The 22,321-nt window shown below is 44.2% G+C and overlaps 1 protein-coding gene across 2 annotated transcripts in view; it reads right to left on the bottom strand.

Moving 5' to 3' along the window:
- Positions 1-22,321, bottom strand: part of EBF1 (early B-cell factor 1) — a 380,177-nt gene that overhangs the window by 126,954 nt on the left and 230,902 nt on the right. For both annotated transcript variants that reach the window (XM_004689826.2, XM_012730074.1), the window contains exon 7: positions 10,399-10,480. In XM_004689826.2, coding sequence (XP_004689883.1) covers positions 10,399-10,480 — 82 coding nt within the window. The remainder of the gene's footprint in view (positions 1-10,398; positions 10,481-22,321) is intronic.

Genomic DNA, 22,321 nt, shown 5'->3' with positions numbered 1-22,321 from the left:
GCCTTTAAAACTTTTTTCTTTTTAATAGGCCAGAAAGGAGGGTATTCATCCAATCTGACTGTTGTCATGGAAAGAGGAAATAGAGAATGACAAAGAAGCACCGGGAGTGTGTACACACAGGACAGAGATCTGGCAGGGGCAGAGTGAGGTGGTAGTCATCTGTAAGACAAGCAGAGGACTCACAGCAAAACCCTGCCAACCCCCAGTCCTGGACTTGCAGCCTCCAAAATGATGAGAAAATAAATCTTTGTTTTTAAGCCATCTGGTCAATGGCAGAAAAACTAATGCACTGTGTGGTTCTATCTACAAAACATTCATGAAATAACAACACTTTAGAAATGAAGAAAGGATTTGTGGTGTCCAAAAATCCTTGGGGCACAGGGGGAGTTGGAGGGAGGAGAAGGAAAGGAGGGAAGAGCATAGAGCTCTGATAAAATGACAACAGGAGCCACGCCTTCCAGAGATGGAGATGCCCACCATCTGGAACAGGGTCATTTGTCACATTGTACAATAGCACCGCAAACTTTATTTTGAGAAGAGATGGGGAAAGGGCACACAGGAGCCCTATGAATTACTTGGTACAACTGCCTGTAAACACACAATTATTTCAACAAAGGCTTCGATTAAGCCCATTGAATACAAGGCATCAACAACCAAAGTGTCCTTTAGTGAGTGAATGGATAAACAAATGGGGGATGTACAGAATGAAATATTATACAGAAAGAAAAAGAAACACACTGTCAAGCCAAGAGAAAACATGGAGGAGCCTGAAGTACATATTGCTGAGCAAAAGGATACAGGTGACATTCTCATAAAGGGCAAAAGATTAGTGGTTGACAGGCATTTGGGAGGAGGGAGAAAAGGACTAATCACCCAGTCACAGGGTACTATCAGGTCAGTGAGTTCATTCTTGTGTCTACTGAATGGTAGATACATAGCATCATGTATTTGCCCAAATCCATAGACTGGAGAACATGGTGAATGCTAGAATAAACTATGGATTCACAGTTAACAATAAGGTATCGATATTGTCACATCACTTGTAACAAATATATCATACTAATACAAGATGCCAATAATAGGGAATAGAAAGGGGTGGAGAAGGCATAGGGAAGCTTTGAACACTTTGCCCTTTATTATAACCTAAAACTGCTCTTCAAAATACTCCATGGGGTCCATCTTCTCAAGCCCACATAGTTTACCTTCTTTTCCCTCCTTCTCTGTGGAAGTTCTTTTGATAAACAAGTCTAAAGAGTCACAAGAGAACCAAGAACTCCACCAGTTCAGTGGCTTCCAATGAGAGTCTCCACAAGTGACCATGGGCCCAAGACTGCAGAGAAAGAACCCTAAATAAGGCTAACGCAACAGCCTTCAGGAGATTTCCTTGGTTGGCTGGGCCCCCCCAACTCATTTAGCTGCACTGGTGCATGAGAGGCTCTCGATTGACTATTTCCTCTGATATGAATGATTTTAAAAGAGTGTGATTCTTACTCAATAAATGAAATTAGGTTGAGAAAATGTTAACCATGTGGTTCATAGGAGAAAATGGCAAATGGAACCTCTCAGCAGGTAGAAACTCCACATTTCCCCCAAAATCCCCTTTTGTCAGCTGGAGAAACTGAGGCCTGAGAGATTTACAAAACTCTAAGTTATAGGACAAATCAGATCAAAGGCAAAAGTGATAGGTGATCTCCAGACTCTGGGCTCAGCCTCACCCAGTTCCTGGTCTCTCCGGATTCACCCTAGCCCCTTTCTCTCTCCCCTGTAGCTCTTCCATGAAAACCTCTGCTGTCTATGTGACAACTACAATTTAAATATTATTTACATAAAAGTGACTGCAGCAGTTAGGTCTTCATTAACTTTGTCCTTTAAAATATCCTTGACTGATATGGAATGAGATATTCCCTGAGACCTGCCTGATTGTGGTTTTTATCTGGTTGAAAGACTCCAAAAAGTCATTAAAAATTATGGAGGACACTTACACCTACAAGATGTGCTAGAGTGGAACGGGTGGATGACTGTAGGAGCAGATGACTGTATTAAATCCTCACTTTAAGGCTGAAGGCAAAAATAACAAGAAGACAAGAGCAGACCCTCAAATCCTCAGATTTGTGCTCAACCCATTCCAACCTACAGAAACTAGATCTAACTTGTGTCAAATAAACCATGACACTAAATGTCCGTTACTGATCTGACCCTTGTTCCTCACTGTGGACACTTTTGATGGCTCTCTATGGTGTCAATGTATACGTTCTCACTGGCCACTTAAACAGCAAGGAGTCCACACAGACAGAATTGCCCTGTGTGTTCTCCACCCATAGGCCAGTGGCACATGATGATGGAAATTTGGAGCCAGAAAGTAACTTATTGGTCAACAGTCTAGATACAAGATCAGACAAACCTAAGTTTGAGCAACAATTCCATCACTTAATGGTTTGTGCTCTCAAGATGTTTAATCACAGAGAGGCTGTGTGCCTACTATGTGCTGGCATCTGTGTATGCCATGGAAAAGCAAAAAGGAACAGGACAGATAAAGGATTTTCCTGCCAAGACTCTAGTTTTGAGTGTAATGAGAAAGGGGTTCAGATAATGAGGAAGTATTAATAAAAACAAATTATGGAAAGTGATAAGTAAGTTCTAAGGAGAAAATAAAATGGAGAGAGGGACTACTTAAGTGATTCTGGGTATTCTTTCTGTAAAGTGATATTTTAGCTAGAATCTTGAGGAGTAACAGCTACCCAGAAATTCAGTGATATCACAGAAGAAATTTCCAGGGCGAAAGAACATCATATGCAAAGATCCTGGGGCATGAGATAAGTTTTGTATATTCTAGGAAGTAAAGGAAGGTCAAAGGAAGGAATAGGAAATTAAGTAAGATTATACAGATAAATCACTTAGTGCAGTGTACCACGTGTTCCAAAAGCTTTATAAATTATGACATAAAAAATGAAGAGGACAGGAATATTTTCTGTTGGTAAGTCTCAGTAAGTACAACCACAGATGCAATATCTATGGGCAACACAGATCAAACCAAACACTTTTATATTTATCCTGTGAGGTGTTTTACATTTTCTTCAATAGCAAGTGTACTTAATGTAGGAATTTATTTCCTCTAAGTGCAGAGCTACGACTCATCAAATTCTGTTCCTAGAGATTCCTAGTCCGTGATGTATTTTCTACCAAGATCCCACATAAGGGCTTATGCCAAGATACATATTTGCCCAATAAGTTATAATGGGCAATGGTTTAATGGTTTAATGTATCAGGTTGAATATCCACCACTGTATTTACCATGTTATGTGAATTAGTCCTCTATTCTGAAACTATCATTAGAGCTGCTTTCAGTATAATTAATCAGCGTGGTGCATCTTGAAATGACTCTGCAGCAGAGAGTGATGGCAGCTCAGGCCCCTCTCGCTCTGTCGCTAAAGAATTTAATTGGGAAATGAGCTGTTTGTCAAAACAATCTAAGACAGAGGGTGGGGCACAGTCGAAGCAAAATAAAAGAGATGAGACTACTTCCTTCTTGATTCAAGTGCCTTTCAAAGTAGGCCAAAACGAGACTTCCCCTCATCACGTTCTGTAACATCTTGATTCAGTGACACTGTGGGTTTCTAAATAATAAGGATTGGCCAAACATATAGAATCCATCCTCCAAAATGAAGGAGGGTTCTTTTTAAAGTCTTTCCCATGTCATCATTTTTTTTAATAGAACACACATGTTAGAGGTTAAAACCACCTGGAAGCATCTCCCCAGATACCTGCCCCCCCCCCAAACAACTGAGGGAGAGAGAAGAGAAACGTGAGATAAAGACATGTTTTTGTGTTTGCTGTTCTCTCAGCTCAGAACACTTTCTTTATTTCCCAGAATGACTTATTATTTTGCTCACAGTTTAAACATTATCTCCTCAGCAGCTTTCTATGGTCACCTAGTTTAAAATGGGTGTCCATCCCACACTACTGTTCTCTCTCCTAACATACTGTTTCAGTTTCTTTCCATTGCAATAATTTTTCTTTCTATAGCAATAATTAAAATTTTGAGGGATTTGTAATGAGTGGCAGCTGATGGCAACTGTGCCCTATATTCCATTTTCTATTCTTCCTGGACTCCACAGCTGGGTGGCTACAGGCCCCCTGGGTCCTCCTTGGCTGTGGGCAGACTCCCAGCCATTGCAATGTGAGCAGATTTAACAAGGCTCATTCTAAGCTGGGGTTTTCAAGAAGTTCAAGTGTCCCCTCCATGTACTCTTATCCTTCCTCTGGATGGATGGAGATACCAAGTGTCTAGGGGATATTGGAGACATAAACAAAAAGACCCCAGATCCCCAAATAATCTCAGGGACAAGATTCATTCAACAACTACAGCCTGTTCATACATCTTGTAAACAAGAAATAATCTTCTGTTGTATGTGAGCCAGGATATTCTGTCTGGTCTGTTTGTTACAGCGGCTAGTGTTAGCCTGACTAGTAGGTCCCCGTGAAGCTTCACAGGGACAAAGGCCCTATTGTTCTTGTTCATCGCTCACCACCTACAACATCAAAAAATTCTAGTGAGGGCATGCATGCAGCAATAAATGAATGCATCTTCCATTTGTATTCCATGCAGGCAAAGACCTCACTTTCCACGTGGCTATAGATCTACAGCCTATAAAAAGACTTTGTTGGTGAGATATGATGGGAGTAGAAATTTAGACTTGGATTTGCTGTCTCCAGGTATTATGGTATCTACTGGGATGACAGCTTGTTCCCAATTCGGCTGCCTCCCCTCCCCAACCTTATTCCGCCAGCCTCAACAAGGAGAGCTATTGATAAGGATTTAAATCTTAACCTTGAATTGTCTAGTTCCTGTCAGTTAAAAACTAGACCCGTGACATGGTTTTAACACAGTCCTTTGACATTAGCATCTTTTTAGTGTCAAGATGAAGAAGCAGGCTCATTTAGTCACAGTGAATTTCTTCCTGTCATGAGCTGTTTGAGCCCCAGCTTACCTCACCTCCCCCTTACACCTCCCTTACTCCCTCCAGAACTGAATGAAGCCTGTATCTACCGTTGTAGTTAAGTAATGTTGTTACCCTAACCATAGCCTGGGGATTTCAAAAGAAAACATCCATTGTAAATTTAAAAAGAGAGAGCATGAGAGATTGTACTAGATTTTCTACAAGGTTTGTTCCATACGGTCTTAAAGTATGAACACAGGGAGCCCTGCAGAAAGTGATTAATTTCTTGAGAATGTTAAGGTCACACTAATTGACATGACCTGTGTAATTAAGCAGTCTCTGTTTACACACCAGAAGCTCAGGCGCTTGGGAGGCTGAGCTTGCTTGACAGAATGTCTTTACATGTCAAGAGATCAACAACCTTTCTTATGTCCTCCTCAGTCACCTACACAGGCCCCTGATCGCTGTTCAGAGGAGACACGCTCTGGCTGTGTGAAGATGGGGCTAGCCTGATAGGCAGCACCATAGGCTGGGGGAACAGCAGTCTGAGTGGTCGCAGAAGAATCCACACAACAGGCAAGAGAGCACGTTCCCCATCAGAACGCAGTCTCCAGATCTCACAATTTCCAACCTGCCTAGCACAAGTTATATGGATATGGAAAGAAGAGATGAGAGTTTTCTCAGGCTGAAAAGACACTCCCCTCCACCTCAGAGGCAACAATGACAAAGCAATACTGAAACCATCTTACTAATGAGTATACTGGGAGAGAAAGTGATGGCAGGTGTGAGAGTGGTTCATAGGACACCTTCAACCAACGTCTCTGTGACACAGCTGTCAGCCCGGGTGGCTGCAGGATGACCTAAGTTTGGGACCTTTGGTGTGATTTCTTAACCGAGAACTCTGAGGTGGCAAGGCCCATTTTACATGGCCACTATGAGTGTGGGGGTCTTTGTTGTCTTGGGGAATTGGCCAAAATCTCCTGAGGTTAAGTGAAGCTTGGGCCATCTTCTGAGGAATAGCTTATTTTTCTCACATACACACAAGTCAACCCAGGCCTTCTAGAGCTCTGATCAGGGGTGATACTTAAGGTCCTCCCTCCCACAAACCCCTTGCCTGTGCTTATGTTGCCTGGGGGTACCCTCCACCCATATGGCATCTCCAGGCTCTATTCAGGCAAACCTCTTCTTTGGAGGTTTCTGGAGATTCCGGCTTGCCTCATAGGTAGCCACTGTGTGCTCAGGCATGAGAGGCCTCCTCGTCGCCTCACTCAGTATCTGCCTGTTCTCTCAGGACAAGCTTTTGATATTTCCACGTCATTCCACAACATCTGAGTCAGACTGTGCTTCAGTGACTCACTGCCTCATAGCGTGACTCCAGACACAATGCCTCGCTTCTCCAAGGCCCAATTTCCTCAGGTGTAAAACCAGAAGACTATATTTGCACATTCCTAATAGGGATGTGTGAAGATAAATACGACAACTCAAATAAGGTTCTTAACAGAACTCACATAGTAAGCGGCCAGTGCATGCCGCTTTACCACCATAGGCATCACACCAGTACTATTCCATCAAGTAGACATATGGATGTATGTGCTTATACACATGAGCACAGAGTACACTGCATGTGGACACAAAGTCATCCCCCTGACACTTAATGCAATTAGGAATGAGCCAAGACAGGGATAGTAGGAAGCAGCTCGGGGTGGAGGCATCAAGAGAAAAGACCAAACAGGAAGACAATGAAGTTTGAGGCTCTCTTATGTGTGCTGTGAGAAAATGAAGGAAATGGTATGTCTCAGTCACAGGAAAACTTACCACAGTGAAGTTCCTGCAAGCGCTCGGCAATCAACGGGATGTGTGGGTTGGAACCGGGATGTCATGTCTCAGGGATCCTGACTCAAGAGCTTTCAATGCCCGAATATGGCTAAGATGTTAAGGGCAGAAAAGATATTCAAGACCCTCTGGAGAGTGGGGGAAAATCTGGATGACAGGAAGGGAACACCAACATTGACAGCAGAGCAAACAAAGAGCACCCCTTGGAGGGAGACTGAGAATAAGTGGGTTTGGCCAAGGCAGCTAAGGAAAATGGTGGCAGCATGAAACAGTGCAGAGAAACACAGGAGATGACAGGCCCAAAAAAAAAGACTAGAGGAAAAAGCAACAGGAAGGTTAAGTAAGGGGAAATGTGTATTTAAGATTTTACTTTAACTCTTCAGAGCCAATTCGTTCATTCTCTTATTACTTAAATACCCACATTTCTACAGGCATAGGACTATGTGTTACTTGGGTGAAATAATTAATCAAATGTGTAAATACACAGAAACACAAAATAAAGTGAGCATTTGGTACCAAGCCCTCCATCCCTATACCCTACCCTTTTCATTTGCTCTAGTTCTCGCTGTCCTGTCCCAGGAGGCAATGTGTGGGCAGTGAGAACAAAGCAGAGACATCCAGTATGGAATTCGTCATTGTTGATAGAGAGACACGGCTCTCCTTCAACTCTGGTGGCCAAGGCAGTGCCCTAGTGAGGGAGGTCCGACTATTTCAGGCCCAGCTAGAGAATAATAGGAAAGAAACTGTCAGGCTCGGGTGAATCATAGCCACTTGAAGGACACTCAGGCCCCTGTGTGAGGCCACTCTTGTGCTCAGTCTAGGGACATGCTCTTGGGAGCTATGATAGCACTGGTAGTAAGACCAGTCTGTAAGAGGCCATCGGGTATGGGGCTGAAACAGCTCTTCCCAACCAAAGGCAATTTTGCACACACGCAAACGCTCTACCAGGAGACATTTGACAAAGTGCACATATTTTGAGTTGATAACTAGTGGGAGCTTTTTCTGTCCTGGCATCTAGTGGGTAGAGATCAGCAACAATTAAATATCCTATTCTCCTCCCAGGACAGGGCAACACTTCCCCCACAAAGAATTATCCAGTCTAAAATGTCAAATGTACTCATTTGAGAAGCCCTGAATTGCAAACACATTGTATTTCCTCTAAAAATCTGCTTTTCTCTTTTATCACTTGCGTATTACTTGTGCTCAATAAGTAGTGTTCCTTCACAGAACATGAAATAAGCAGTCATTGTTTCTATTCCACTTTAGAATGGAAGAAACTGAGGCTCCAAAAGATTTCAACACTTTCAGACCTCAGTAGCCCTTCTACAAAACAAAGACTATTTTGTCCACAAATATAAAGCTTGCTAGGCTCTCCAGAAGAATAAACTGAATTGCTTCGCACCTCATAGAAGCCCTCCCCGCTTCACCCCTATAATTCAGGATGCAGAAATTTCCCTAGCAGGTGCTGAAAAGAGAAGCAAAGTTCCAAAGTCTTACACAGACGTTCTTTTAGATTCTTAGCACCACCAAAGTCTGTCTTTAACTCTGCTGCTGATGCTGCACCCTAGGGCATGGTATTGCCCACTAGGCCTGGTGGACACGAGCTGTGACATATCCTTGTTCCTTAGTTAGAGGAGGTACGTGGTTCACTTCCAGGCCAAAGGCAGGATGCCAAGTCTCAGCCTTGTGTATAATACACTGAAGACACTCATTTAGTGGCACCACCTCTGTCACCAGCAAAGCTGGCCCCAAGCAACACATGAAGCCCTAGGTGGGAATGAGAGCACAAGTGGACCAACTGGGGGTCAAAAATTAGCCAGGAGGAGCCCTCCCTGGTGCTCATCAGGTTAAAGCACAGCACTAAGAAGCTACAGCCACTTCAGCATGAGTTCGATCCCTGCCCCAGAAGTGACCCACATGGTGCAGCAGACCTCTCCTGGCCCTCCCGCTGCTCCCCTCAGCAGCATACTTGGTCAGTTGGTTTGTTTTGCTCCTCACTCTGTCTCTGGTGAATCCTCTCACCACCCCTGCACCTCTGGCCTGGACCCCAGCTCTGTGTGCATAAATAATAAATCTAAAAAAAAAAATTAGCCAGAGGGACTTTTTTTTTTTTAAGATTTATTTATTGTGCATACAGAACTGGGGTACAGGCCAGAGGCTCAGGGGCGGTGAGAGGCCCCACCAGAGACAGAGTGGTGAAGAGAACAGACAGATCAATGAAGTACACTGCTGAGGGGAGCAGCGGGCGGGCCAGGAGAGGTCTGCCACGCCATGTGGTCACCTCCGGGGCAGGCGGGAATCGAACTCATGTGGAAGTGGCTTTAGATTCTCAGTGCTGTGCTCTAACCCGCTGCACCACCAGGGAGGGCCCCAGAAGGAACATTTTATAGGAATTGAAGAGACATTCTATTCATCTTTGTTGCAAACAAAGATAACAAGGCCAAGCAGTTGTTACAACAATACCTCAAAGTCTCAAGAGAAAATGCCTTCTTTCCATTGAATTTGTTCTTTCATGACACTAAGAGCTTGACCTCCAAAGACCAATGCTCGAGAGTCAACCTTCCCTTTCTCCCATCAGAGAATATGTGACTTCATATGTTCAAGATCGTCTCACAACCCATACCTCTCAACCCACCTTGGAAGCTACCCCCACCCCATGTAAGAACACACCGCACACACCAGTTCTCCCTGTCTGACCACTTGAGCCTCCATATACAGGGTATCACCCTGACTGGGAAGCTAACCATGACCAGCAGACAAGTTAGCTATAAAAGTCGATGTAGAACAACACAGGGTCTAGAACTCACTGCTCAAAGTGTAGTTCTGGCCCTGGCATCCCCTGGGAGATTGTTAGAAATATCAATTTTCAGGCCCACCCCAGACCTCAGTTAGCATTCTAACAAGACCCCCAGGGGTTTCTTGATACTTTCTAAATCAAGAAACAGTCTCTAGAACTTTGTAATATCTCCTGAAACCCAACTACCATGCCCTGTCTCAGAAGCAAGCGCCTTTGTTGACTTATCTTCTTTAGTTCGTAAATGTTTAATGACAGGAGCTTAACGACCACCTGTGCAGGTGCAGCAACCCTGACCCTTGTGGGGGACAGTCACAGTCTCAATATGAGGACACTTCTGATGCCAGTGAGATTTTCTCACGCCTGTCCACAGGCACCCTGCTTCTTAAGGGGTCCATGTTGCACTGTGACCAACTTCCTAGATTGGCACGGGGAAGCAGAGATGAAGAAGAAAGGGGTATAATTCTAAAACAGAGCGAAGTTCTTCTGGATCAACTTTCTACTTTAGAAATCTTTAGGCAAAGACTTATCACATCTGGATACTTCACGTGAGCTGCAGTGGTCTACACCTGAGTCGATTCAGAAGCCAGATGCGATTCCAAGGCACCACAGCATCAGCCAGGACCCCAGGTGGCTGGGTTCTAACTCTTTTCTAATAAAAACAACCATTACTCAAATGCAATCCCCCGGGGGAAAAGGGGGAGTCTCAGCTGCTCTGGGAAGCAACAACATCACCTTCTTCTGCCTGACACTTTTTGCTTTTATTCTCTCCTGAGATCCATATCATTAAGTGTCCACATCCACGTACACTTAAGAAAGAGAAGACAGACCCACCTGGAATCTCCGCATGTCACGTGGGTTTCCTGCATTCTTTAGGCAATTTTGGTTACACTTGAGGAAGAATTTCAAGAAGAACCTGTAAAGAAACAAATAATCAGTTAATTGCTTGGTCCTGATGTGGGAGGGATAAAAAAACACATAGCAAGTCTCTTCCAGGTTGTGCATTCTAGTCTCACTGTGCATTTTCTGAAATTTTCAGCATGGTGTTAGAGCTAGCCTTTTTTGTTGTTGTTGAAAGCTTTGGCTTTTGTTTGTGCCCCAGCAGGGTCTTCTTTATGAGGAAACACTGCCAAAAGATTCACAGAGGAATTGAGTCCCCAAGAGAGTATTTTCACTCAAACAGAGGGCAAGTCTTCACTGTCATTTAAGGTAGGCTCTCAACTAGGTATAATTACCTGAGAATTACTCAAGGTCCTCAACAACAACATGTAATTTAAGGCCCACAACTTCACAAATGATGAACCAGCCTCATACAGATATGAGAAATGTAAGGATATGGTAAACAGGTTTAGGTTTTTGTTTTGTGTGTGTGTGTGTGTGTGTCTGTGTGTGTGATAACACCAATTCACCAATTTATAACACGATATATGATACAGAGGTACAGGGTTCACACTGTTTTAAGTGTGTCACCACATCTTACATACTATCAAAGGCCCCACAATCCTCCACCACAGTTCTTTGGACCCTACCCCCATCTTCCCCCTCTGGGATCCTCAATACTGCAGTCTGATTTGTAGGTTTTTTTGTTTGTTTTTGGCTTGTTTAGCTTGATCTGTCCCTGTGTTTCTCTATATCCTATATATGGGTAAGATCATCCATCTGACTTATGTCACTGAGCATAAACCCCTTAAGTTCCAACCATGTTGTCACAAATGTTGAAATCTTATCTTTTTAGAATTGTATAGTATTCCACTGTCTGTATATAGATAATGAACACTTTTTCTCTTAGCATCTCCAAGTAAAGTATCTTTCTTAGTTCTCACTGAGAAGTAGCTATGTCTTACAAGCTGATGGGAACCCTCTGACTCCTCAAGTGGTTCCTGTTACACTGCCCACCACAGACAACCTATCTAAATAAGGATCACACTTGCCCCCTTCTGCCTGCTCCTGAACTGGTTCCAGAGTAAGAGCCATGGGCTTTATTTGCAAAGGTGACCATCACCCGGCTTGTCGGGAACAACACATTCACCAAGAGGCATTAAATGTTGACCCATTTAATTTTCATTCCTTTATCTTTCCTCTACTTCAAGTCTATGGTGTAGTCAAATTCCCACCTCAAATACGCCTAACTCGAAAAGATCCATCACATCACAATGCCTCAGTCTGGATTCAGCCCTGAACAGTCTATCACCCAAACAACATCAGTGTCCTTCAAAAGGTCAGCAGGATTCAAAGGCACACAGAGCTCGGTCCATTCTGAATACTTACTCAATTGCCAAAGATTCTGTCTCCTCCCTAATGTCTTAGCCTCTGCTAAGTGGTGTGATGGCTAAGAGTGGAAACCACTCTCAAAAGAGGGATGATGATTGTGTCAACCCAAAGAATAACACTTTAAAAAGGAAGCACCTCCCTGAAATGCCTCGCTCAGCATCAGGTAACATTCAGTGGGCCATCAATAAGAGCAGGTCTCCAAAGAGGGCTTCACTCCTCTTCCAGGTTCTCAGTGCAAAGGCCAAAGTGTCCAATCTTTCATCCAAGATAAATGCCTCATGGGTAAACAGACCCTGCTGAAGTCCAACTGTGCAAAAGAAACAGCACTCCACCGCCTTTCCTGGAGGACCCTCCTAGCGAGTACCCATCCGGGAGCACTTTCCTGGGAGTATCTGTTACCCCCAGCCCGGGTCCCCTCCAATAGGGTAGATGTGGGAAGGCTCAGGGGTGCTAGTGGCACTCTGATCTGAGCTCTCAGAAGACAGATGCTGGGTGGCTCCAGAGGCCACACCTGGCTCAGGAGCTATGTGGTAGTGGAGCAGCAGGGAATGAGTCTCTTGTCTTGCTAGCCTCCAAGTCTATATCCAAAGATACCAGAAATGGGAATGCCACGGTTTCCTTCAGAGAGCTAGTTGGAAACACATTTCAAAAGCCACCTGAGCCCAGAAGAGAACAGATTATTCCTGGGTACAGCGATGGGAGAAACCACCACCTTAGGAATGTCAGGGACCGGGCTCCAGCCCAACACTGACAATGCTGCTTGTGTGGGTTCAGGTAAGCAGCTGCCCTTCTGTGCACACACATCCCTCATCCATGGATTGGGTGTAAGAAGGCCAGTGCAAACATTAACTGTGACAACCTATGGGACACACAGGGATGGTCACAGAGTAAAAAAGATGACATCATGTCTCGTGTGCCAACAACTTCCAATACCTCTTTTCACTGGAGCCTCCTAAATGACCCTGGCTGTTCAGTCCATCTAACAGATGAGGAAACTGAGGCTTAGAAAAGTTGAATGACTTGCCCCTAAGATTAGTAAATGTGAACCTGGAAGTCCAACTCAGACAGCGCCTGTGCTCTTATCCATCACACCGCAGCAGTATGAGTAACAACAGAAGTGGCACATACTGATATTCAGACTACTTGTACCACCCACAGCAACTGTGTCGCTGCAGGGCCGGAACCATAAAAGGATAAGTAAGAGTGGGTGGGCCAGAGGCCAGTGAGCTCTAGTGCTATCTCCACGCGAATGCCCTGGAAGGAGACACTGCTGCCACTCTCCCTCCTGGGCCCCCTGGCTCCCCAGGGTGACAATGTGTGTGGCCTGAGTGTGTTTTAACCCCTGGCACTCAGGCCCCACAGCCAGACGCAGATTGTGCTAGAATTTGCTGTCAGCACAGAGTCAGACAAATGCGTCCAGGATGGGGGTTCCTCTGTGCCCAAAGGCATTCTGAAAGACAACCAGGACTCTAGCTCTGCCAGAGAGAAAAACCACCCAGGGAGCAGGGCTCTTCAGCCTCCACAGGAATGGACCCAGGCACCTGTCAGCAGCCCATCCTTAGCACAAAATGCGGAGCACACAGGACCCCCTTACCCTGAGCAGCCTCACCTCCCAGCTGGGCAGAACCTCCTGCCCGCCCCCTGCACTGCAGATCACTTGCTGAAATGGCAGGCCTGACCATTTGTCTTAGGAGAGGGTGGCTGTGACCGTCAACAGTCACTGGGGCCTTGCAAAATCCCTATGTGGCAAAGATGCTCAGGAAGGCCAGCCCCAACCCAGGGGAGCCTTGGGAATTCTCTTGAAGCTTTCCCCTAGGTGGGTACCAAGTATCTAACCCTTTCAACTCACGGTTCCTTAGAGAAACTGAAAGGAGTTAAGAGTTAAAACTATCCCCACTCAGAGACTGAGTTGGACACGGTGTGCACATTTGGGGAGATGGTTTGTCAGGCTGTTTCAAGACCTTTGTGAACCTGGGGACATATGCACACTGACTGGCCCATGAGAAGGGCTTCAATTCCCCAGGGGGGTTTCCACAAAATAGGGTTACTGTAACTTGAAACCTCACTTTTGTCTAAAGAATTGCCACATTTTTTGTGGCTAGGTGTGTTTGGTGGAGTGTTGTCAGCAGAAAGAGCAAGACAATCTTATCCACCCCTCCCCCCGTGGGAAACTGCCCTGGGACAGAACAAAGTCTCCATTGACCCAGTGGGGTTCCAGCCCTTCCAGCCACTCAAGAAACCAGCACAATGAGGACCAAACTCTATGCTTTTTTTTTTTTTTAACTGGGGATAGGGCAGTGAGAAACCCAGCACATTTCCATTAACTTTCAATATGAGTAGCTTCATCTTGTGATCATACAGGTGTCATACTATTCAGAGCGCTCACAGCTCCAGCATCTTAGGGACATCCTCATGAAGTTCTTTAAGTCAGGCTGCCAGATTTTACACACCCAGGTGAAAGGCAAGAAAACTGAGACTCAACATTTATTTGTCTACAGCCAAATAAATATCAAAAACCAGTATCTTACATCAAGCCAAACTAATATCCTACACTTGCCAAAAGGGCTATTTAGAGTGTGAGTTTCTCTCATGAGCTACAGGACTTTACCATCAGGTAACCTTTACCATCATCCCCAAGGAGAACTTCCTTGTCGTACATAGCAGAAATCGGGGGATCAGAACACACTGCAGTCTTCACACAGTTGTGACAGTTATGAGAGAAAGAACCATGACCCAGGGTTCTGACTTCTAGTGATATGATTTTCCCAATATAAAGTGAATTTTTTGAAAGCTGACCCAATAAGAGCTCAACACTTGAGCTACTCTACCTCTGTTAGGTCAGTGACAGTCATAAAACTCAAAGTGGCATCTTATTAAAACTTGTGTGTCTGAAGCAAACACTAGAAATTGGACTGTGAATTGAGCTACCAGAGGGTATAGGAAGACTTGGGGGGCTATGAGGACTAGTGTGGGGGACCAGGGGTGCTTGGTGGTGGGTATAGTGACATATATCTGAAGAACTGTGAACCACGTTCCTAAATCATATATAGTGTCTAATATATTTTATAATAAAAATTAAGTAATTACAGTTGTATTTAGTTTCCTCAATCAGGTTAATACAGACTTCAACACACCAGTGATCATTAACTAGACCCCACACACACTTGTACCATCATTCAGTGATTCACATGTGTCACTTTCAACATCCATGTGACAAGAAAGGAGCTAGAGTCCAGAGGTATCTCTGGCCAGCCCAAAAGGAAATGGAATTTGAATATCTAAAGAGATGAAATGGAAAATTGTCCCTAAATTCTCAGTGCATGACATGGTACTCAGAACCCAGTAGCTTCTCAGTAGATACCTGTTCAACTACACAGGATTCAGGACCTCCAAGAAGAACATTCTAGAATAAAGACTATTCATGACAAGAGCTGGGAGCAAAGAGAAGACAAGTAAAATGTTTGTTCAACTACACAGGATTCAGGACCTCCAAAGAGGAACATTTTAGAAGACTGGACTATTCAGGGCAAGAGCTGGGAGCAAAGAGAAGACAAATAAGTGTCAACAATTCCCTGAACACTAGTGGCCACATCAAAATGTGGCAACACCAGCACCTCTCCCCAGGATCACCATGTGGCCTACATCATCACCTTAGTTTTACAGTTGAATTAAACAGGTGACTTTACAAATTAATTTAGCCCTCTGAGCCTCAATTTTCTCATCTGTAAAATAGGAGGGCCAACAGAACCTACTTCCAAGGGTGATGAAGAATTAAAACGAGGAGCCTGTGGGGTGTAGAGATAGTAAGCGGCATAGAAGAAGGGGTAACTATTCTATTTTCATCATCATTTATCCCTAACAATAGCTCACTGCCTTACACTAAGAGGTGGTAAGCTTTTCAGACAAAAAGATATTCCTCTCTTTGAATGTTAAGGTTAAGAAAAGCAGCAAAGACCTATGTTAGCGATGAGAACTGTAGGTTTTGCTGGATGAACTACAGAGAGAAAAAAGAAGAAACGAAGGGAAGACAATAATGGCCTCTGTGGCTGTAGCCAAAGGCTATGGCTCAGAAGGAGAGAGGTGGGCCCTCAGATCAGGAAGGACTCCAGCTCGTCAAACTGAAGGGCACACACAGTAAAACCGCCATTAGGCGACAGCTTGCAGGTCATTAATTATTATGCAAAGCACTGCAGTAGAGATTTTACCGCCCCCACCCAAATTCTGAAAAAGCACGTTTGGATGTTTTCAGCTGTTCTCGTCATGTCCAGGCTGGAAGGGAAAAACATCTAGGCACACCTCCACAAGATATAAAAGCCCCATTGACAGTCTTCAGTCTCCCTGAAACTTCCTCTGATTTAGGCCTACAGATGTTCCATATAGGCAATCCTTCCCAAGAACATTCAGGACACGGACGCTCCCTCTGGCCCAAAGCAGAAAGCAGCTGTGTGGAAACCAGTGTGGGGTCCTGCCTGTGAGAGGTTCAGGCACTCGCATGCATCCTTGCTCGAGGCTGGAGCCAACCCTGACCCCAGATCCCCAGGGCTCTTTCCGTGGCCTGAGCCACGGCTTTGAAAGCAAAACCGAGACCCGCCTGCCTGCACTGCCAAGTGAGATACAAGGAAGGAAGACTTAGCAGGAGCATCCAGCATTCCCCCAAATTGAATTTAACCCAAATATTTAAGCAGAAGTCACCTAGGCCAACACAGACCACTGAACTGCTAAAGTCTGCCTCAGAAAACTCATCGCAACCCACTTGGTGAAGAGGTAAACAAGAATCCCATGAACGCTGCATGAAAAATAGATCTCCCTTGAAAACGGGAGGCAAGCAGGCCAGTGGAGAAAAAGCTATTTGCAATGTCAACACTTCAGGTTCCAATACCCAGAAAAGTCGTGGAGGACAGTTCATCCATGTGAAAACATAATATTTGGCTGTCTGCCTAGGTCTTAGGCTATCATGAGGATGGACACGGCAGCTGGACAGGCTATGGGTAAGGGCTGCCCACCCCAGGGTGATCTCCTGGCTTCCTCTGATATTGACGTCACTTCTGAGATACACCTCCAGCCAACCACCTGCCCGGCATCCTGTTTGGGAGGTGGCAGAGGAGAGAGGTGAGCAAGGGACTAGATAGATCCCAGTGAAGGGTCCATGCAGTTGAAGTGGCTCCTCTCCTCCCTCCTGGAGTGGAAGGTGGAGGGATATCAAGGTGTAGCACTACCTTAGGGACCCCAGCAGGACAGCATGTGGCTGTCCCTGTAATTGGCCACTGACTTCAAGGAGCTTACCTTTGCCCCTAGCAAGCTCCCTCACATCTTGGACACTTCTGGAGAGGGTTCTTAGCCCAAGATGAACATGAGCAACTTGAAAAGCATTTGTGACCTCAGCACTCAGCGTTTGGCCTTCATAGCATTAGTGGGCGGAGCTTATCAAAAAGGGGATGTGGGGAAGGGATTGACACCCCAGCAGCAGATTAAAGGATATAAAAATTGTTTTAAGAGAAAGGCCTCACTGCAGATAGTTCTCTGCATGCTAGAAGTCAAACTGAAAGGCTGGGGAAAGCATCAGGATAGTGACAGGGAGGGGGAGGGCAAACAAGCAGTGGTCAGCAGAGACACAATAAATTGCAGTTCTTTAGAAGTGACACAGACAAGAGTGTGAGCCTGGGAAGGTAGGTGCTTTCTGGTTCCATCTCTTCAACTCTTCCATCAACAGCTGCGAGGTTCGACTGGAGGTTAAATGAGAAAGCAGGGACACATCCAAGGAACTGTAAGCTTGTGTGTCACAGAGAAAGGATTTATCTGCAGGGACATTTGCTCACAAAAAGTCCTCCAATGCCAAGTGCTTCTTGCCAAAACATATTAAAGTACAAACACTCGCCCTCAGCAGACACATGGACTCATCCTAAGAGCTGAGAAGGCAGCAGGACTGACAGGTCTAAGCGTACGTGTGTCCTTCTCAGGGGACAGGCCAGGGATGTGTCTTCACACCCCTCCCCCCCCATGCCTGTTTCATCACACAGAGCAGGACTTGCAAGGCATAGAGCTCCTGCAGCCCTGGGCACGGACCTAACACTGGCCTCTGAACTCGGGATTCTGGGCCCTCCATGCAAATTTACCCCAGGCTAGAAAACAGCTTCATCTGTGCTAACCCATCTTCCAGGGCCACATGTAGAAAACAAGGAGGCCGAAGCCTCTGTGCCTCCATTTAGCAGCTAGTAAAGCAAACATGGAAGAATTCCATGTTTTTCATGTTGGTGCTTATTACACTTTTTTAAAAAAGATTTATTTATTTATGCATACAAGAGCTAGAGATATGGGAGGATGGGAGGATTGACCACAGATAGAGTGGGGAGCAGAATAGGCAGACTGACTGAAATAAACTGCTGAGGGGAGCAGCAGGTGAGAGAAGAGAGGTCTGCTGTGTCTTGTGGGTCAGCTCCCTGGTCAGGGATTGAACTTGTGCTGCAATGATTGCAGATAGCTCCATAGTGCTACAAATTAACCCCTTGTGCCACCAGGGAGGCCCTCATTATACTTCTTAACCACTCCACAGAGCACCACCACTATTCTCATCTTACAGACAACACTGAGATGCTGTATCTAGTTATGAACTGAAATTATGTATGTGGCATGTTCCATAATTTGCTGGGCTTTGACTCCCAAGCTCATCACCATTAAACTCCATGTCACAGAACATGATGGCAGATTGGACCCTTCACGAACACTGTAATCAAATTTAGAACTGAAGACAGCATACACTATGGCCCTGTCACCAGACTGTTCCCAATTATAAATTTCAATATGTTTCAAGGTTGCTCCTGACCACTTTGCCTATTTCCAATTTGATCTAACCAGCATGAAAGACAGGCAGTTGGGCTGGGGGGTGGAGGGTGGGGCGGTTCGAACAGAGCCAAACCAAATTTGGAGGATGATGGATAAAGCATTACCAGGGACACCTGTGCCTCTTAGGAGGCAACAGTGGACATCATCTTAAGGAGTGAATAACATGACATTTAGTACATTCCACAGGGCACCGTTTGGGGGTATTTTTCTTGCAGATAGAAAAGCCAAGTCACAGATTGAAAATCAAAGGCTTTAAAACCCAAGCATTTAAAGTTTCAAAGCAGATTCATTTAGAAGCTGATGTTAGAGCTTCACTTTTCCTTCAATGGACTCAAAGGATTTCTTTATTAATTTCCCATGTAGAGGTGAGAGATCAAGAATTTCAAACCCATAGTAACTGAAGCATGTGGGCTTTCCCAGAGACTTAAATCGCTTTTTTTTTCCACCAGCATTTGATGAAGTGTAGATGTCCTGTGTCATTCAGTCACTCAACTAGCAGAAATTTAGAGATCCTGACACATACCAATTCTCTTACCTTAATCCCTGATTATGTTAAGATCACGATGGCACTGGCCCAAAGCTTTTCCCCAAAAGAAAGGAAAGCATTTAAAATCAGACTTCCTGGGAAAATTTTTTGACTCTGAGGAGGACAGGGGATTTATAACTGCCAAGGAGGGTTGAGACCCAGAAAGTATTCATCTGTGAGGATTTTTGTCAAGGACTAGATTTGAGAATCAAGAGTCATCGATAATGTCAACAGTCTCCACGCACATGGGACTGCTGCTCTCCACCTCCCAGCAGCCTTTGCTTCAGTCACATGTGCTCTGATCATGAAACTTCCTTCCTGGTTAGGCCACATACCTGGGTCTGACATCCCTCCTACTTCCCCATTATCCTGCTCATTATTCCAGGTGCAGCCTAGATACACTACTCCCAAAAAACCTTCCTTCCCTAGCCAGTCAATCACTTCCTTCTGCATTTTGTGGCAGCTGTTGTCACACGTGGTTTTCATGCTTTGTACTGCCACTGTCACTCCTGATACTACATCTGCCTATAGGTAGGGATGGCAGTTAATTCGGAATTATAGCATAAAGGTTATTTCTTTCCTCTTTCATTTTTTTTTTCATCTTTTCTGAATTGTCTGTGAATCAGGATCACTTTAATGAAAACAAGCAGCTTTACTGTTTGTAAAAAAAAAAAAAAAAAAGTGAAGCAAATATCTACAGTGAACCTAGCAATACTGTTCCATTTTGCAAAGGATACCTCAGAAACTAAAAATGAATTAGGGCTTTCCTGTAGTATTCATGTTCTGAGATTTGTAAGTATATTGAAAGGAGAATACTTCAGAGCCCACCACATCACACTCTGTAAAATGTGGATCACTGACAAGTTTCATATATGTATAATTCACCAAACAAAAATCTATCAACCAGGAAGATTTCATACTAGTGGTGTCCGCAAATTCCTACTAAAAAGTTCCTTAAAGTCAAAGTTTAAAGTGTAAGGTGTTTCCATGGTGGAATATTACTCAGCAATCAAAAAGGATAAACTCATGCCCTCACAGCAACATGAATGGAGGTAGAAGGGATCATGCTCAGTGAAATAAGCCAGAAATAAAAAGAAAAACATTGAATGGACTCACTTATTGGAGGAATGCAGAGTAACAAAATAAGGAATCGGGAAAAAAAAAAGTAACTATAATAGGCCCTCCCTGGTGGCGCAGTGGGCTAAAGCACAGCACTAAGAAGCTAAAGCCACTTCAGCATGAGGTGACCCACATGGTGTGGCAAACCTCTCCTGATCTGCCCCATGCTCCCCTTAACAGTGTACTTCGTCAATCAACCTGTTTTGCTCCCCACTCAGCCTCTGGTGAATCCTCTCACCACCCCTGCACATCTGGCTTGTATCCCAGGTGTATGAATAAATAAATAAATCTTTTTTAAAAAGGACTATAATAAAGTGAAAATCAAAGTCATCAGACAACTATAGATCAAAGACATTCTGTACGTGAGGAGGAGGGAGAAGGAACAGGACAGGAGTGGGAAGAATACAGTAAATATGGTGATAGTGCACTGATGAACTGGTGGTAATTTAATAGGGAAATCATATATTGTACAAAAATGAAAGATGATGTAATGAATGTATTTAAAAGATAAAAAAAATAAAGAAAGAAAATGGTAGGTCTCAGTTAAACTTCCCACTGTTCTTGAACATTTTAGCAAAAACTGAAAGGACAATAGGCTAAGAGTATGAATAGTAACTAAGAGTAGGAAATTTCCTTGCTCCAAAATTCTACAACCTGTTTTGGATGACTTTGTTGAACCTAGGGCTTAAAGCTCTTTATGGTTCACTGTACCTCCTTAAGCCTACCTCCTTAAGCATCCACTGGCTCCTCTAACTGTTTTATATTCAATAAGTATTCACAGAGCCTCTACTACAAGCCAGCACAGTTCAGATAGACAGCCAGGCCGTGTTCTCACAGAAGCTCCCAAAGTGCAGCTCTTAGCTCACCTGTACTAGAAAGGCCTGGGGAGCTTGCTGTGGCAGGCATCAGCTAGTGGGTGGGGATCACAGTGTGGAGGCACACTGAATCTCAGTTTCCATCAATAGTAGTAGCAATACCACAAATGCAACAACAGAATGATGGTCCACAGAAAAAATGAGCTGCAGAGAAGAGATGGACATCGAATCACATCTCATTCAAATGGCACCAAAACTCGAGGCATGTCAGATCACCTCTAAGTAAGAAAAATTAAATCCCACCCCCCCACCCCCCAATACACACACCCTTGAACAAGACACAGAGAACAAAAGGAATTCCTGGCTGACAAATATTTGCTTCAGAGAAACAGAACAAGCTCATTGTTCTACAAGAGACCAGAGTCTTGCTAAAGATGAAAATTATTTTGAAACCTATTAAAATCATTTTCAACCTGTAAAATACTTCACTCCATTTTTCTGTTCACTTTTCCAGACTCATCTACTCTGTCCCCAACCTCAGTCCTGCCCGCCTCAGTCCTGGGCTCATGCACAATTGCAGATGATGAATCTAATTTGAGCAATGGCCTCCACAGAAAACAAATCACTGCATCCCAACACACCACATAGGCTGAGTTCAAACAAATACAAGTGACCCCTTAATTTGGATTTAAAGCCCAGGATCAGTCCCCAAATAAAAATGACCAGTGAGCATCATGCCCATGGAGTACTGACAATAATCTCATGAGCTTCAAATTATTCCAGTTTAAATTACAGACGATCCAATAAGTCTGTGTGTTCTAGTCCATAAAAATAGAAGAAGAAATTCATCATTTTAAAATCACAATGCAAAAGAGAGTCTGGCACTTTATTAAGCCCTATTTCTCATGATATCATAAGGATGCTGACGGAAAATAAAACTAAAGCAATACTGTAGACGAACAATGACACGACTGAGGCATTCAAGAGTGTTTTGTGGCTCACAGGTCACACTCCCTGGCCCTCCCCGCTCCCAACACATCACTCTTAAGCAGCTTCACTTTAAACCAGAAATGGGAAACAAAACTCCAAAGAAGCTCTTTTAAATTTTATCATGAAACTTATTACATTATTTAGTCAAATAATGGCATGAAATAAGAATTTAGAAAATCTCTCATCAAGATATACT

Source organism: Condylura cristata, unplaced genomic scaffold (assembly GCF_000260355.1).
Source record: "Condylura cristata isolate star-nosed mole 26May11 unplaced genomic scaffold, ConCri1.0 scaffold00026, whole genome shotgun sequence".
Taxonomy (NCBI): Eukaryota; Metazoa; Chordata; class Mammalia; order Eulipotyphla; family Talpidae; genus Condylura; species Condylura cristata.
Note: the sequence above shows the minus strand (reverse complement) of the source record. Positions and strands in the feature narration are given on the sequence as shown.